Source organism: Ovis aries, chromosome 14 (genome assembly GCF_016772045.2).
Source record: "Ovis aries strain OAR_USU_Benz2616 breed Rambouillet chromosome 14, ARS-UI_Ramb_v3.0, whole genome shotgun sequence".
Classification (NCBI taxonomy): Eukaryota; Metazoa; Chordata; class Mammalia; order Artiodactyla; family Bovidae; genus Ovis; species Ovis aries.
Genome location: NC_056067.1, coordinates 18,558,572 through 18,575,004, shown reverse-complemented (window position 1 = coordinate 18,575,004; position 16,433 = coordinate 18,558,572). Strand labels below are relative to the sequence as shown.

Below are 16,433 nucleotides of genomic sequence, written 5' to 3'. Positions count from 1 at the left end.
CCCAGGACCCTCTGCAGTTGCCCAGGACCCCGCGTGCAAGACACACCCTGGTAGTAAGGAGGCCTCACCCAAGACATGGGCTGGAGCCAGAGAACATGTGCCCCCGCCTCTCGTCCTCTCAGAGGCCCACCGCCTCCAGGGGCAACCGCGGGGACACATCCTAAAGTCATCCTGTCATCTGTCTCACTCTCATGCTCCCCTGACCCTCTTCCCGGCATCACTCTCCGCAGATGTGGTCTGTTCTCATGTCCTTGTCTTGGGCTCTGCCTTGGGAACCCAGGCTAAGACCAATGGCAAGAGTAGGCTTTGCAGGGAGGAGGAGCAGCGTCTTCTAGGGGAAGCAGAGGTCTCTCTTGTTCAAGGACCACCGGAGGTTCAGTGCAGCAGGATGGAGCACAGCAGGAAGCAGGCAGGAATAGCTCGCAGACGGCCTGGTCTGCTGGCCTGGGACTGGGCCCTTGTCCTCAGGGCAGCAGGTTGGGTCTGCAGTAGGGAAATGTCACGGTCAGATTGGCGTTTGAAAAGGCACTTTCTGTCTGCACTGTGAGGACTGACGGAGGGAGCAAGACTGGAAGAGGAGGTGATCAGGCTGGGGACAGCTGACGGGCTCCTGGTGGGCCCAGTCCCCGAGGGTCCTGGCAGCTGGGATGGAGGAGTTGGAGAGAGGTGGAATCTCTGGAGGATGCAGAACTAAAAGTTTTCAGTGACTGGACTAGGGGAGAGGGAGGGAAAGTAGGGAAGAGGGAGGGAAAGTAGGGGAGGACACCCAGGCTTCTGGCTTGGGTTACCTGGTGGGTTGTCGTGCCATTTACTGAGCTTAGAACAAGTTTTGAGGTGGGATGACATGCTTCCTTTAGGGGCATGTAGTTGAAACTCCTTATCAACAGCCTTGAAGTGGTCATCAAGGCCATGGAAGTGGATGAGGTCCCAGAAAGTGAGTCCATGGAGAAGACAGGGAAGCCAAAACTGAGACTGAAGCAATGCCACTATTTTTAAAACTTTTTATTTTGAAATACTTACAGATTCTGCAAAGATAGTACAGAGAGGTCCCATGTACCCAGTTTCAATGCTGTGATTTTTAAAGGAGGATTAGGGAAAGCTGACTGCTTAAAAGCAGCTCAGAGAGGCTGGAGAAAATCCAACAGGGCTTGATGTCAGGAAAGCAATTTCACTTAGGATTTAATTTGGCTACAAGGGAGAGTGGTTTAAACAAGTGAGAAGATGATTCCTTCCTCATTTAATAGTCTAAATGTTGGTGTCCAGTTCTGGAATAGAAGCCCTATTTCTCTAACTCTTCAGAGACAGGCTTCTGCCAGTCACCGCACCATCTCTGAGGTGTTATTCTTATCCTCATGGTCCAAAATGGTGACTAGAACACCAGCTATCACATCTGCTTTCCAGGTAGCAGAATGGAAGAAGGGATGGAGAATTAAAGGGAGAATAGGAATAAATAAGCAAATTCTTAAGGTGGATTTCCAGGAACTGTCACATAGCACATAATACTGACTACATACAGTTCAGTCACAAAACTTGGTTGCAAAATAGTCTGAGAACTGTACTCTTTATTTTTGAACTCAAAAACCAGAGATCCCATTACCAAGAAGAAAAGATGAATGGATACAGGGGAGTAACTAGCAGCCTACGCACAGAATCCAATCATGGAGGGTGTTCTGAAAGGAGAGGGTATGGTCACTATCATGAAATATAGCCAAGAAGTCAAGAGATGTAGCTACTGAAATTCCCATTGGATTTTGGGACCAAAAAAAGTGGCAACTCAATGGAGATAATGATCATTGTCCATCCCAAAGCCCTTCATCCTAATACTTTACTTTTCCAAAGTGGGCATTTGTCAGGTGGATAGGGCAGAAGGACAGTAAGTGATGGAGCTGAGAATGGCGGAAATCCAGATCACCTACTACAACAGAAAAAGCAGGAAGTGAAGACGAGAGAGTGAAAGGGAGTAATGCATTGGGGAGAACCACAAGGGACGGTCAGGAAGACAGGAGTGAGGACACAGGGAGGTAACAGTCCTTGCGGCTTCCAGGGTGGGATGCTTCTGGGGCCACAGAAGGATCAGGAGTGGGTGGCTGAAGCCAAGAGGAAAAGGGGTTTGTTTCTGGGAGGGGGTTGGTTTACAAAATTTAGAGATCGGATCCAAATGAGTGCTGAAGTCCCCTAAGATGCTGGCTGGATGTCAGGTAAAGGTGGATGCCCAGCTTCCTGGAGAAGACCTGGGCCAACCTCCCCTCCAGTTCTTTAAAATTATCATGGTCATCAAGAACTGCCCAAATAGTCGTCCTTGAAGAGTTGTTCATGGATTCCTAGGAAAACGTTCAAACCTGTCACCTTTTCCTCTGAGGTTCTCCATGATCACTGGGCATAGATTAAGATGCTGTCAGTAACAGAAACCCCAAGGAACGGACAATGCCAGTGTGTGGCCCTGAGTGCCCGGATGAAGCATTTCTGCCTGCTAGTGCACTTCCCAACTCCTAGTGCTTGTGATACATTATGGAAAGCTCTGCCTGGCCACTGGAGCTTGTCCTGCCTGTGGTGGGAGCAGCCCTCGACTAATGACTGAAGGAATGGGTGATAAATGCCCAGGCTTGCTGGTTCTGTGGGTGAGTAACTCTGAGGGGCATTCAACTTGGGTTCCCAGCAGAATCAAGCTCTAGTTATCTCCCCTTCCCTATCTCCCTCCTCACTCCCCTCCAGCACTTTCCAGATTGCCTCAAAATAAACAGCTTGCCCTCAAATCTTCATCTCAAGATCTTCTCCTGAGAAAAGCCAAACAACCAGGGTACAGATGATAAGTAGCCACTGGGTACCCTACAAGTGGTAGTTCAGTGGTATCCTCTAGGGCCTGGGTTCTTACCCATGTCTGCTCTGCGATCCTCAAGCTGGTGGCAAGATGGCTACCACCCAGATATGTTACAGCCCCTCAACAGAGTTCCCTTCAGGTCTCATTGGCCAGAATAGGGTCATGTGACCTCTCCTGAACCAATCACTGGCAAAGGGCATAATGGCTTTATCAAGACTTGCTGAGACCAATACAGTTAGTAGAGAAGACCCCCTACTTCTGTGAACTTGTTGAAAAAGATGGAGGAGGGGGAAAGAGGAAGAGGAGGAATGGGGATGGGGTAGTAGAGGGAGAAGAAAAGAAGATGAAGCAAGAAAATAAAAAGAGCCCAAAGGTATAATGCTTAAAGAACAACCTTACAAGCTCAAAATTTTTTTGGTTATGTTGTCCATATTAAAACCAAAGTATATTAAAAAAAATAATAAAATTTTAAAAAGACTGGCTTAGACTAATCACCAAGAGATAGAAAGGATATTGGGGTCAACTATAAGGACCAAAGCATACCCTCTTCTTCCCTTCCAGTCTGAATCTTCCACCATAGATGTGAAATACTGAAACGAGGGAGCTGGTTGATTCTGAATGCCATTCATTCACTGATTGCGTTCACTCAACAAGCATTTATTGTTTTGCCCTTGCCTTCAAAGAGCCCACAGGCTAGCTGCTGGGGGTGGAGGCTAGGGAGACAAGAAAGGCACCGAGAGCTGAGTGTGGTGGGGGTTGAGCAGCAAGAGGCATGATTCGGGGATGTCCTGATTCAGCTGTTTTGCCATCTAGAATCTCACTCCCCCTCCCCCCAGAAGGGTTAGGTTTAGGGCCCCACTGAGTCACTCTCTTTCAGGAAGCCTTCCCTAATTTCCAGGCCTTCCAGTCCTATGTCCTGAGCCCCCTTGGACTTTGGATGGATCAGGCAGGCCCTGGGCTGACACTGCCTTGGATAGCTCTGAAGTGCCCTTGTGTCCATTTGTCTCATCTTCCCCCTTAAGAATGAGGGCTCCTAGAGGGAGGGGTCGTGTCCCCAAGTCTGACCCAGAGCCTAGGCCAACCTGCCTGATCCCATCTCAGCCCCCTTACCTGCCTTGTGGCCTCCTCCCCCTCTCCCTATCTCTCCCATCAATTTCTTATTTCATAAAAATCAATTTTTGTCCCGTTTTTGCCATCTACATAAAAGACTGTGGCATCAATTAGCCTACGTTCTCTCTCTCTCTGTCTCTTTTTTTCTCTTCCTCGTCTTTTTTGGAAACCTCTTTGTAGGGAAAATCTCATATTTCAGCAATTTGCATTATCCACACACCCAGCTTTGAAGCTCTAAGTTATGGTAAGAAAAGGACCCACTTATCTGCCCATAAAAAATGTTCAAAGCTTATAAATTCCCTGAAACAGATGTACATTATCATTGGATTTGCCTTTCTTTTTGCTAGAGCATGCCTAATAGAGTTTCGGCCGCCCCCTGGTCCCCTTCCCCCGCCCCTGTTAGCATCTAGTCTCCACAGAAGCCCACTCCCCACTGGGCCAGGCCGACTTCAAAGGTCCCAGGCTGTCTGTTAGCAGCAAAGCACAAAGTGGGAACATAGGGGCCTTTTAAATCCCCCACGTTTAAGTCAATATCGTGCCTCCCTTCTTTCCCCTCTCCTGGCAGAGGGACGTAAGTCAGCCATTCCTTTTCTGCCTTCATGAGCGCCAATTCAGCAATTACCAGAAAGAGGAAAGTGAGACCTCTGTCTCTCTGTCTTTGCCCTCATGTTCTTTCCAACTTTACTTCTGTTCCTTCTCACATTTAAGATGTTGCTCGGCATCAGGGAAGGTGTTGCTGAGTCCGGGTGTAGACAAAGGCCCTTGTCTCCTCTGACAATCGCTTCCTCTCTAGGCTACTGTTTCCGGTTCCTTCTGCGGTCCCCTCCCGTCTGCTGTCTGTGCTCAGCTTCTCAGACAGCTCCAATGGCCTGCCCTCTCCCTCACCTCAGGCCCTTTGCTCGAGCTATTTCCTCTAACTTTCACCTGGTTCATTCCTCCTCCTCCTTGAGGTCCCCACCTGATGTGGCTTCCTGCAGAGGTCTTCCTCTCCAAGCCCCATTCTCAATCAGATCCCCTCTGTTATTCCCTCACCTGCCTCCCCAGAAGTTATCACAGTTAATAACAATGTGATTGTTTGGTGTGACAGCTTTCTCTTTACCAGACTGAAAGCTCTCTGAAGGGAGGCAGGGACGCCTGACTTATTTCCTGCTGAGCGTGGTTCCTGACATATAGCAGTTGACCAGTGAGTGTTTGAGAGTATAAATGGATCAAGGAAACTGGAGATGAACTTGAGACAGGTGTGGTCCAGGGAAAAGCCAGCTGGGCCTGAGAAGGGCCTCTCTGAGCAGTGAGAATCAGGTTTGGGTCACCCTTTGCTGGGAGCAGGTTTGATTTTGGCAGCTCCCTGTCACCAGGGGGTGGTCTGACCCCAGAGACTGACTTGTAGTAACTAAACTGCACAGCAAGCCCCAGCGAGGTCCTCAAATGATAGATTCTTTCTCCACAATGAAAGAAGGAAGGAGAGAGGGAGGAGGAAGGGGTAAGAGGTCATGTGGACCACATTAGAATATTCTGGTATTCTGGCTAGAAATTTCTGAACAAATCACAATCAGATGCTGCTTTTTGAGAACAGAGCCAGAGGAAATGAAACCGGGTGACTTCTGTTAAGATGGCCAAGCACCCGCCCCATCAGAAGAGGATCTGGCCAGGGGACTGACCCACTCAAAGTCACCCAGGACTCTGGCCCCTGGTCTGTGCTGGGAGCCCATAGGCCAAGCTGCCAGTGGTGCTGCCTCTCTGCTCCCCAGCACCCAGAACAGCCCCTGCACATCCCTGGGTTTCAGTCTGTCCAGAGGCTGCTACCCCTTCCTGGAGGCAGAATGAGCATGTCAAGGAGCCTGAGCAGGAGGACCCTGTGAGCCGGTGTCCCCCGCCTGGTTGTCTTTATGAATCCAAACTACAGAGACGTGTTGAGTGCCAAGAGCAGGCCACATGCAAGGTCTGGCTTGGGGCCGGGTGGGCAGGCCAGGAACGTGCTATGGTTCAGGCGCTCGGTAGATATTTAACAAGCACCTATCTTTGCTGGGCCTTTGGGATTACAAAATAATCTTTGGTGAACAAGATAATGCTTTACTGGAAACAGATGTTAACCAAATAATCACAGGCACAAACGAGCTCCTACAGTTGATCCTGATTATTCACAGATTCTTCATGAATTTGCCTGCTCACTAAAATTTATTCAGAACCTCAAAATCAATACCCGCGGTGCTTTCGTGGCCATCCCTGCTCTTGGGCAGAGCAGCGAAAAATCTGAGCCATTAGCTGTGCACGTTGTCAGCTGACATCAAACAAGGCAACACTCGGCCTTTCCGTTTCAGCTCTCATGTTATAAATGTGTTCTTTCCATGGCCTGTTCAGCACTGCACTTTTTGCATTTTTGTGCTCAGTGTTAGCGATGGCTGAAGGGCTTACTAGTGGTCCAATGAGCAAGAAGGTTGTGATGTGCCTCATGGAGAAAACATGCGTGCTATGGACTTCCCAAGTGGTCCAGCGGTTAAGACTTCACCTTCCAGTACAGGGGGTGTGGTTCGATCTCTAGTCGGGGAGCTAAGATCTCACATGCCTTGCAGCCAAAAAACCAAAACGTAAACAATAGAAGCAATGGTGTCACAAATTCGGTAAAGGCTTAAAAAAAAAATCCACATCAAAAAAATCTTAAAAAGAAAATACATGTGCTAGACAAGCTTCATTCAGGCACGGGTTATGGTGGCTCTGGGCCCTGAGCTCAGTGGTAACACGTGAACGTGGTAGAATAAACCTGGTGTCTTTAAACAGAAACACATACAAAACAGAGCTGATGGAAATGTGATCAGAGGCTCGCAGGAACCTAACCCGGTATTTCCCCAAGATCAGTGGTTCAGCATTGGCTACATCAGTGTTTGTGATGACTTTACTGGGAGTAAAATGCCGCAAATAACTAGGCTCAGCTGCAATTACAAACGTGATCAGTGCTATGAATGAAGGGATGGCGGGGCACCCAGAGAGCATGGGTACCATCTTGCTGCAGCTGAGAGCTCGGGCCAGGCCAGCAGCCCCACCTCCCAGACCTTCCCTTCACTCACATTTCCCTGGACTTGTCTGGGCTGAGGGCAGAGCAGTGGGAGGACTGGTCTTTGCTAATTTTTGTCCATGCCCACAGGCTCCTGGCAAGGGAGGGTTGAATAACAAACAGCTTGTCCCCGTGGACAGGTATCACGCTATGTTTAACCCTACCACACACTAACCATGACCCTGCCAAGTCACTTGGCTGAAATGTAACTTGGTTTCCTTCTTGGCTTCCACACAAGGCTTTTCTAAGGACGTCAGCAAACGCAGGTTGAGCATACAGTGAGAGCTCCATAATTGACTGATATGGCCGTTTAGCTTCCTCGTAATCCTGGGGCTCTGGGTCTGCTCCCAGGGTCTGGACCAGATTCCTGGAGAGACAAGGAGAGACCCAGATGCAGGGCAGCCAAGGACTGTTCCTGGGGCTCCCTCGCTCCTTACCAGGAGCAAGGAGCTGCTGGGCATGACTTTCAGGCTGCCAGTCCCAACCACTGCCCCATCCTTTTGGGAGGGCAGAGCTGCCACCCCCAGGCCCAGTTTATCAGAGCCATATGGGCAATCTCATGCACGTTTGGGATTGCTGGCCCACAGTGGCCTGGGCTTCCCCAAGTTCACACCGCAGGTTGGATCTGGAGGGAATGGAGTGAATTCACTGAAGGTAGAAGGGAAAATCAACTAGGCAGGTGGGAAATGGCACGCTGCCACCACTGACCCCCAGGGGCTCTGCAGCTGGGGTGGGAGTGGGGCACCTGTCATCAGTCAGGACTGCACCTCCTTTCCCACAAGCCCTATGGGGTCAGATTCTCAGAATAGTAGCTGCCATTTCCTGAGGGCCTGCTCTGCGCCCAACAGTGAGCTGAATGCTTCAGGCCCATCAGATCGTTTAATCTGATTCTCACCACAGCCCAGTGAGCTGGGTACTCTGATTAGTCCCGTGTTGCAGAGAATGAAGGGCTTTCCCGGTGGTTCAGTCAGTAAAGAATCTGCCTGCAATGCTGGAGACCTGGGTTCAATCTCCGGGTCAGGAAGATCCCCTGGAGGAGGGAATGGCTACTCACTGCAGTATTCTTGCCTGGAAAATCCCATCAACAGAAGAGCCTGGTGGGCTATACAGCCCCTGGGTTCGCAGAGTTGGACATGGCTAAGCGACAAACACTTTCCCTTTCACAGAGAAGGAAGCTGAGGCACAGAGAGGCAGTGCCTCTTGTCCAGGGTGGCACAGCTGGGAAGTAGAGGGTCCAGGACTCAGTTCCGGTCTGCCTGACTCCAATATTCATACCCTCCACCGTGGGCTGTCCTGCCCATCTGAGCCAAGGCCCCAAGCCTGCGTTCTCTGGTCTGGCTACTAAACCCAGTCACCTCCTCAGCTCCACCCACCAAGCCAAAGCAGGCCTGGTAGAGGTACAATAGGGCCCCTGTATGCTTGGGGACCAAGCCCCGGTCTGCAGCATGGCAAAGCAGCATAGCTAGGTGGTCACATGGAGCCTCCCCTCCCCCAAGGCTGGCTTTGACCACCTGCATAAGTGCCTCTCCAGGGAGCCAGGGCCTCAAAGCACAGCAGGAAGACTGGGAAGGGTCCACGGGGATATCCCTAAAGAGCCAAGGGAGGAAGGGGAACATGGGATCCCCACACTGGGGGTCACTGTGGACACACCCTAGTCAGAGCACATGCCTTGACTCCGGCCAAATCTGGGTCTTTGGTGCCTGAAGTTTTATGAGGAGGAGCGTGGTAGGTTATTGAAGGCCTGAGTGGCAAAGCAGGTAGGAAAGGAGCTCAACTGACACCTACGGGAGAGTTATTAAATTCCCCATTTGTGTCCTCTGGCATGGTCATGACCACGTGCTCCAACATCATGAGGCTTTTTGGAGGTTCTGGGTGGGGCAGGTGTGTGGAGTGCTCTGTCTGTCTCCCTTACACCTCAGGGCACACACTCCTTCAGGCTGGGCCACCAGAGTTCCACCCTGCTTGTGCCAAGGCCCTGGGCTCCTCACACTGTAGTCTGCAGGCCCAGCTGCCACGTCATGTCCCGGGGTGGGTGCTTGTCAAAAGTGCCGATCCCCGCGCCCAGCCCCAGGCCCATGGAATCACAGTCTCAGGGGGTGGGCCTGAGTCTCTGCATTTAACATGCTCCCTGAGAGATTCTTATGGCCCCTAAAGTTAGGCATGGCCCTCAAAGAAGGTCACCTGGGTCCTCAGCCTGTCTGCCCAAGAACTTGGAACACCTTGGTACCCAGGCCAAGGAATCTACACCATCAGAGGTGGGGCCCGGGCACCGGAATTTCAAAATCTCCCCAGGTGATTCTGAAGGACTCATAGGATGAGAATTTCTGGTTGTGAGCATTCCATCCCTGCCTGTTCCCAGCCACCTCCCCCACAGGCTGGTCTAGGCCAAAGTCTGGAGGGTCTCCATTGAGGTAGAGACCCTCTTGTCTCCACCAGGCATGTGAACTGGATGCACCACAATGCTCCTACTTTATGGAGAGAAAATGGAAGGGAGAGGAAAGCTCTGGGGCGGTCAGGGGGTGGATGGGGAGTCTAGGCAGGCCTCTGCCATTTCCTCCACCTCTGAGGTCACCTTCTGCTACTAGGAGATGGACCTCATTCCCATCCCCTCTTCTCACACTAAAGCAAAGTGGGGGTGCACAAAGCCCTCAGCAGGGACATACATTAATCAGAATCATTCAAGGGCATGAGCCCCACAGGAGAGGGGTCAGCTGCTTCGCAAGAAGGTGACAGGGCCAAGAATAAGATCAGAACCCCAAACAAGGGACGTGACAGTAAGAAGTGACACAGCTTCAGTGGTTGGAGAAGGGTGCCCTTATACAGCCTTTGAGAGTCAATACACAGCTTTTGAAATAATATAATGCAATAATGGAATACTTGCTTGTGTGTGTTAGTCGCTCAGTCATGTCCAACTCTTTGTGACCCCAAGGACTGTAGCCTGCCAGGATCCTCTGTCCATAGAATTCTCTAGGCAAGAATACTGGAGTAGGTTGCCATTCCCTTCTCCAGGGGATCTTCCCGACCCAGCGATCAAACCTGGGTCTCCTGCGCTGCAAGCAGATTCTTTACTGTCTGAGCCTGCTGGGAAGCTAATACACAGCTTTTAGGAGTCAACAAAGCATTTGTCTGAACCACCTGTATTGGTTCTGCAAAACACAGCCACGTACACATGGGGAGAAGGGGTGATATTGGGGCTGGTCCCATGCCTGGAGGAGCAAAGGCAGGAGCTGGGAGGGTGGGTACTGGGGCAAGGGGCAAGGCTGCCTTGGGGTCCTTGGGGCCCACAGTCCCTAGTATGTGCTAGTGAATTCCTGTCTTCTGAGAGGAGGTGAGGGTGGTGGGGGTGGGGTGCCACAGCCCGCTGGCACAGAGCACAGCTCAGGGGACCCCTTTCATTTCCAAGAGCGCTGACAGGCCTCACAGAAGCCGGTTATTAGTGCAGGCAGCCTTCCCCTCCTCCTGCGACCTCCAAGGTTGCCTTCCCTCTGGCCCTGTAATGATTTGACATCTGAACACCGAGGAAAAGGTGGGATGGGAGTCGGGGTGGGGGAGAGTCAAAGCAACTGCTCCTGGCTGTTTCCTTTGCCAGAAACTGTAATTGGCACTGCTGGATATGAAGTGCACGGGCCCCTCCACCCCCTGCCCACCTCCTCCCCGACCCCATGTGCTTCCTGGGTGACTAGAGCCTCAGCTTAGTTGGCTGCCTGAGCCAGACATCCCTGGTGTCAGGGACAGATGAGCAGAAGCGGGCATCCTAGTGACCAAGCACCCGGAGTTTTGCACATGCATACAGGCGGGCAGACAGGGAAGGTCCGGCCCTCAACGCTCAGGGCCTGGGGAGCTAGAACAGTTCCTCTGCAGCGGGCGTCAGATTTGCCTGCAGGAAAACGCTCACGACCTCACCAAGAAGCATGGTTGACCGCTCGCTCATCCTTTCACCCCTTCCCTCCCTTCTCTCCCTCCCTCTCCTTCCCCCCTTTCTCTCCTTCCTTTAGCTGCCGATGACTGGGCACCACTTCTTTTAGAGCTCGTTCACAACCGATCAACATCAAATCGCACAGGCTCTTGAACTCGGCAGATCAGCATTGGCACTCCAGGTGCCAGGGCTCCCGCTGGTGGGCACCAGACAAGCCAGGCACAAGGATGTGCCTTGGCCTAGGAGGAGACCCACCTGTCTGCAGGAGGGGAAGGGCAAGCCTCGGCGGGGATGGCAGTGCCTCAGAGCAAGAGAGGGCTTGAGCAGCTGTTGGAGAGGAGCAGGCAGAGCTCTGTGATGGACACAGGGAGCTCTCCAAATACATTAGGTCAGAGAGGAAAAGGGCCTAAGCATGAATACTATGCTACTCCTTGGGTAAAAATAAAAGGGTGTGGTGGGAAGAGGATTAAGTGGTAACTGCAGTGTTTTCTTTCTTGAAAACAGATCTGAAACAAATCTTGCAAAATGTCAGCATTTGTAAAATCTGGGTAGTGAGCCTCACAGCTACTGTTACTCAGCTTTCTGTTTCAAAGTTTGTTAGAAATATTTTTTAAAATAGCAAGGTGGGAGGGTAGGGGAGAGATGAATAAGCAGGGCATGGAGCATTTTAAGGGTAGTGAAAATACTGTGTACGACATTATAGTGATGGAAACACATCATTATATGTGTGCGTGCGCGCTAAGTTGCTTCAGTCGTGTCCGACTCTGTGCGACCCTTTGGACTGTAGCCCATCAGGCTCCTCTGGAAACTGGAATGGCTGCCATGCACTCCTCCAGGGGATCTTCCTGACCCCGAGATCGAACATGCGTCTCTTAGTCTCCGGCATTGGCAGGCAAGTTCTTTACCACTAGCGCCACCTGGGACCCTCACACATCATTATGCATTTGTTCAAACCCATTGAATGCACACCACCAAGAGTGAGCCCCAACATAAACTGTGGATTATGGTGTGTCAATATATGTTCATCTGTGGTTAAAAAAAAAAAAGAAAAAGAAAGTACCATGTGCGGAGTGATGTTGACAATGGGGAAGGCGATACATGAAGCAGAGAAAGGCTATATAGCAAGTCTCAGAATCTTCCTCTCAATTCTGTTGTAAATCTAAAACGGCTCTGAAAAATAGTCTTAAAAAAAATAACAGAATTTAAATGGGGAGATATCTCATTTAAATGTATTTATTTTTATAAAAACTGTCAGTGACACTTTCATAGTGTTCCTGTGGGCCAGGAGCTGTTTTAAATCGATGAATTCTCACAACAAATCTGTGGGGTAGGTCTCTTATGCTTCCCCCTTCATACATGGGAAGCTGAGGCTTGAGAAACACACATAACTACTAAAGGAGGGTGTCAGGATTTGAACCCAGGCAGCTGGGCACCAACATCTGTGCTCTCACCACCACGTCACACTCAAAAGGCACCAGGAAGCTGGGATCAGGGAAGTCAGAGGGTTGGTGCTTCTCTGTGTGCACTGTTGTGAACTGTTTGAACATTCTACACGTGCACATTACTGCTGGATTTTTTTTTTTTTTAAGTTAGGTAAATTCCAGGTACCAAGAAATACTAGAACCCTGACAGGTGTGGGGCTGGGGGAGGCGGCACGGACCTCCTCTCAGAGGCTGAGGAAACACTCTAGAGCCACGAGGCCACAGAGAGGCTCCCTGCGTAGACCCAGTGCCTCGCTCGTTCCCATGGCTGCAGCAGTTCTGGGCCTGGGGCGCGACCCACTGTCTGCTCAGCATCCCTCTTCTTCCTTCTTCTGGCACAGATCCCACACTCTCTCCACAGGTTAGACATATGACTCCAGGGGGTCACAGTGATTGGTCCAGGGATGGGTACCGGATCCAAACCCAGCCAATCAGAGTCCTTCCCTGGGCTTGTCCTAGTGGAAAATCCTTTTCCACCGTGGGTGCCAACAGCACCCACACCATGGCAAAGCATGTCAGTGGAAGCATACATCCAGAAAGGGAGCAAGAAGAACCAGGGAGTCTCAGCTGCATTCATAGCCTGTCATCTCAAAACCAGCTCCCTCCCTGCCTTCCCTGGTTTGGTTACATTCCTATCAGTTTCAGTTGGTTTCTGCCTGAGAAAAGCCCACAGCCCCAAACTTGAGAAGCCAAGATCCACTGGTAAAGGGGTCCTGAGAAAGACTAGAATCCCACCTCTGCCACTTGCTGTGTGTGCTCAAGAGAGTTACTCAGTCTCTCTGAGCCTGTTGTACTTACTCCCTGAGCTTCTCCTGGCTGCCTCAAAACTCATGGTTGTCACAAGAATTAACTATACTAATCCTGTTCCAGGTATGGCAGTAAGCAATAAAATTAATATGGTGACAACAACTCCACATACTATCTTCAAAAATTACTCCTTACCAACCCCAGTAAACCAACAACACCAAAGGCTCTGGAAAAGGGGGTCCCTGCTGGGAGACCAAGTAGCAGAAAGGCAGGCAGCTGGAGCCACTTTTTCTTCCTGTGTCCCTCCAGATTCACCCTCCACTCTCCTTTTTCCTGGAAGAATGCCCGTGTGACCCCCATCAGTAACTCCCTTGCTCTCTGGTTCCTGGTGGCTTCAGCCAAGGAGGCCTCAGCAGGACACAGGAGGCAGGAGAGAAAGGTCCAGAAGTCGTTTCCCTGGAGGGTCCCCACAGGCTGGCTGCACCCTTCCAGAAAAGGCCATGGCTCCTTCGGGTGCCCCCAGCCCTCCGTCTGCTGACGATGACCCCCAACCCCCACCCCCTCCACTGCAGGGGTAGGAATGGCACCCAGAGTGCTGGCACAGGGCCTTTTACTCTTTTAAGAGGCTTGCCCCCACTATGTAGATATTCCCTTTATTAAGCTCACCCACTCACGTCCAGTCACTTCATTCGTGTCTGACTCTTTGCGACCCTATAGACTATAGCCTGCCAGGCTCCTCTGTCCATGGGATTCTCCAGACATGAATACTGGAGTGGGTTGCTGTGTCCTCTTTCAGATTAAGCTCACTCCATTATTCAATTAGAATGTGTGTGTCACCGGTTTTCACATGGTCCCTGACTAGTTGACAGGGGTCCTTTTCCTGGCCTCCCCAGGTCTCAATCAAAATTCTCTTCTACAGAGGACACTGCTCCAGGGTCCCAACTCTGGCCACTGTTCCCATTTCCCTCCACACTTCCATAATCCCACAGTCCTCTCCAAAACCTATCAGATCCTAAACCTTGAGAAAGGACCCCCTGGTGAGAGGCAAGTGGCATTTAATGAACAGCAGCCCCACAGGGAGGCAGACACAGGGTCACTTCTGGACTTTGGATGTGTCTTGAGAAGCAAAGCACCAATTTCTGCACACCAGAAAAGATACCTGAGAGCGTATATTTATAGAAAGATACATAGAAACGGACAGATGGCATCTATCTACAGATACAGGAAGCTCTGTTAGAGAATCACGTAGGTATGTATATATTTGCCAATGGCAGGACATGAGGTTTCCGCATCTTCGTTCACAACCAACAACACACAATTGCCTGATCTTGGAAAACCACACTTGTTTATGTGGTTAGTTCCCTCTCCAGCTGTTTCCAAAGTGAGAAGTTTCCAAAGTGAGAAGGCTGGTTTCAGGGGCAGTCTTTAAATATGTGTGTGTATCTTTCTAAAGAGAGGAGGAGAGAAAAAGGAGAAATGTATTTTCACGTTGCACAAGGCAGGAAAGATGGGGCTGATTTGGGGCAGGGGGTGTGATCCCACTGGAAAGGTGTGAAAGGTTAACTCCAGAAAGGACAGCTAAGGTTTCTAGGTTGGGACATCAAAACACAACAGCCGGGAAGGTCGCGCACTCCGCTGAAATCCCTTGTAGCACATTACAATCAGTTAAGGGCGAAATAAAATCAGAATCATACTAAGAGGTAGCAGCTGTTTATCTTCTCGGAGATTTCAAGGGTCTCTGGAAGCCCGGCCAGGTAAGGGTGTTCTTCTGGAGTGGGGCAGGGCTCTGGCCCAGGGCTCCAGGGGTGGGGGTGGGGCTGGGGGGGGGGGGGGGGAAGGGAAGGGTGTGGGATGGCCCAGCGTGGACACTGGCAGCTCCGGAGCCCCAGGGAGCCTCTGCCACTGCAGGCCACTTCCAAACCCACAGTCACTTCTTGGGTAAGTTATGCAGTCCCCACAACATATAAATAAAAGTTTAGTTCTGTGTTTCCATATATCTTCTACAATGGAGGCTAGCTGAATATTAGTGGAGTAACAATAATTATTAATAAACAATAATCGTCATAATAACAATAATTAATAGAATAATAATGCCTTGGGGGGCTGGGGGAGGGGGTCCTTCATATGGCGGGGGCGGGGCAGGGGGCGGGGCTCTATGTCTCTATGTCTGGTAGAAGTGATGGTAATGGTGGTGGTGTTCGTGGTGGTGGTGATGTTCGTGTCTCTGGACCGCCTGGCCGGCCTGGCTCTCGTACACCACCACGGCTGGCAGCTCCCTCAGGTGGTCCCGCCCCACGACGGTGCCACCCACGGCCAGCGGCGCCTGCAGGCCCCGGCACCCTTGCTGGCTCTCCTTGGCGCGGTGCTTGTGCTTCCGGTGCCCGAGGGGCGCCAGGGTGGGAAGGAGGGCCGGGCTGGCGGCCAGGTGGGCCGACGGGGCCACCGCAGGGACCGCGGGTCCCCCGGGGGGCTTGCTTCGCGCCCCTCTGGCCATGTGGCCCACACCCACGCTCTTGCCCTGGGCCTTGGGGGACCTCACAAAGTGCTTGCTCCCGTCCTGGGTGCAGCCCCGGAGCCGCTGCTGGACCTCCGAGGCCTTGGCGAAGGGGGCGTCAAGAAAGTGGAAGGAGCCGGGGTCCGCGCCCGGGGGCTTGCGGTGTGGGACGTGGATGGCTTCCGGCTCGTGGGAGCGAGATCGAGTAGGGTTGGAGGCGCGAGGGGGCAGTTCTGACTTCTGGGCCACTGACGGGGAGCCTAGGAGTCAACGCAACAGACGTTTAGTGAGCACCTACTGTGTGCTGGTGTCGCAGGGTGCCCCAGAAATCACCCGCAGCCCTGGTTCTCCCATACGGAGAGAGGCAGCTGTTCCTTATCAGAGCTCCTCTTCCCCACCCACTGCCGGCTCCTCCCTGTCTTGGAGGAGAGTTTTCTCTCGGATGGAAATTTGCCATCTGCTAAGTGGGGAAAAAACTGTTTCTTTGTTAGGTCTTTAAAAATAATTAATTCTCCTTCTGAGAGTTTGAAAAGAGAGGAGACAGAGACACTGTTAACTGTCTAAGGCCACCGGGGCACGAAGAAAATCTATGAGCATGTTCCTTTACTTACAGAGGTAACCCAGAGAGGAATTAAACACAGGAGGAGGGGGAGAAGGGCGCCGAGGGGAGTGAAATTAAGTGGGCTGCGTCTTCATTTATCATAGCAGGAGCCAAGATGTCAAGGGCTCATAAAGAAAGAGCGGTGTTTTGCTTAACCAAGCCCGGGGTCCTCACTGGAAGAGAGGGGAACTGGGTGGGGGGCGGGTCAGGATACAGC

General features: G+C 51.5%; 1 protein-coding gene across 1 annotated transcript in view; it reads right to left on the bottom strand.

Annotated features, from left to right (window-relative positions):
- Positions 1–987: 987 nt before the first annotated feature.
- NKD1 (NKD inhibitor of WNT signaling pathway 1) overlaps positions 988–16,433 on the bottom strand; it is a 106,509-nt gene continuing 91,063 nt past the window's right edge. The window contains exon 10 of the mRNA XM_027977825.3: positions 988–15,875. Within this exon, the coding sequence (XP_027833626.1) occupies positions 15,283–15,875 (593 nt within the window). The 3' untranslated portion in view covers positions 988–15,282. The remainder of the gene's footprint in view (positions 15,876–16,433) is intronic.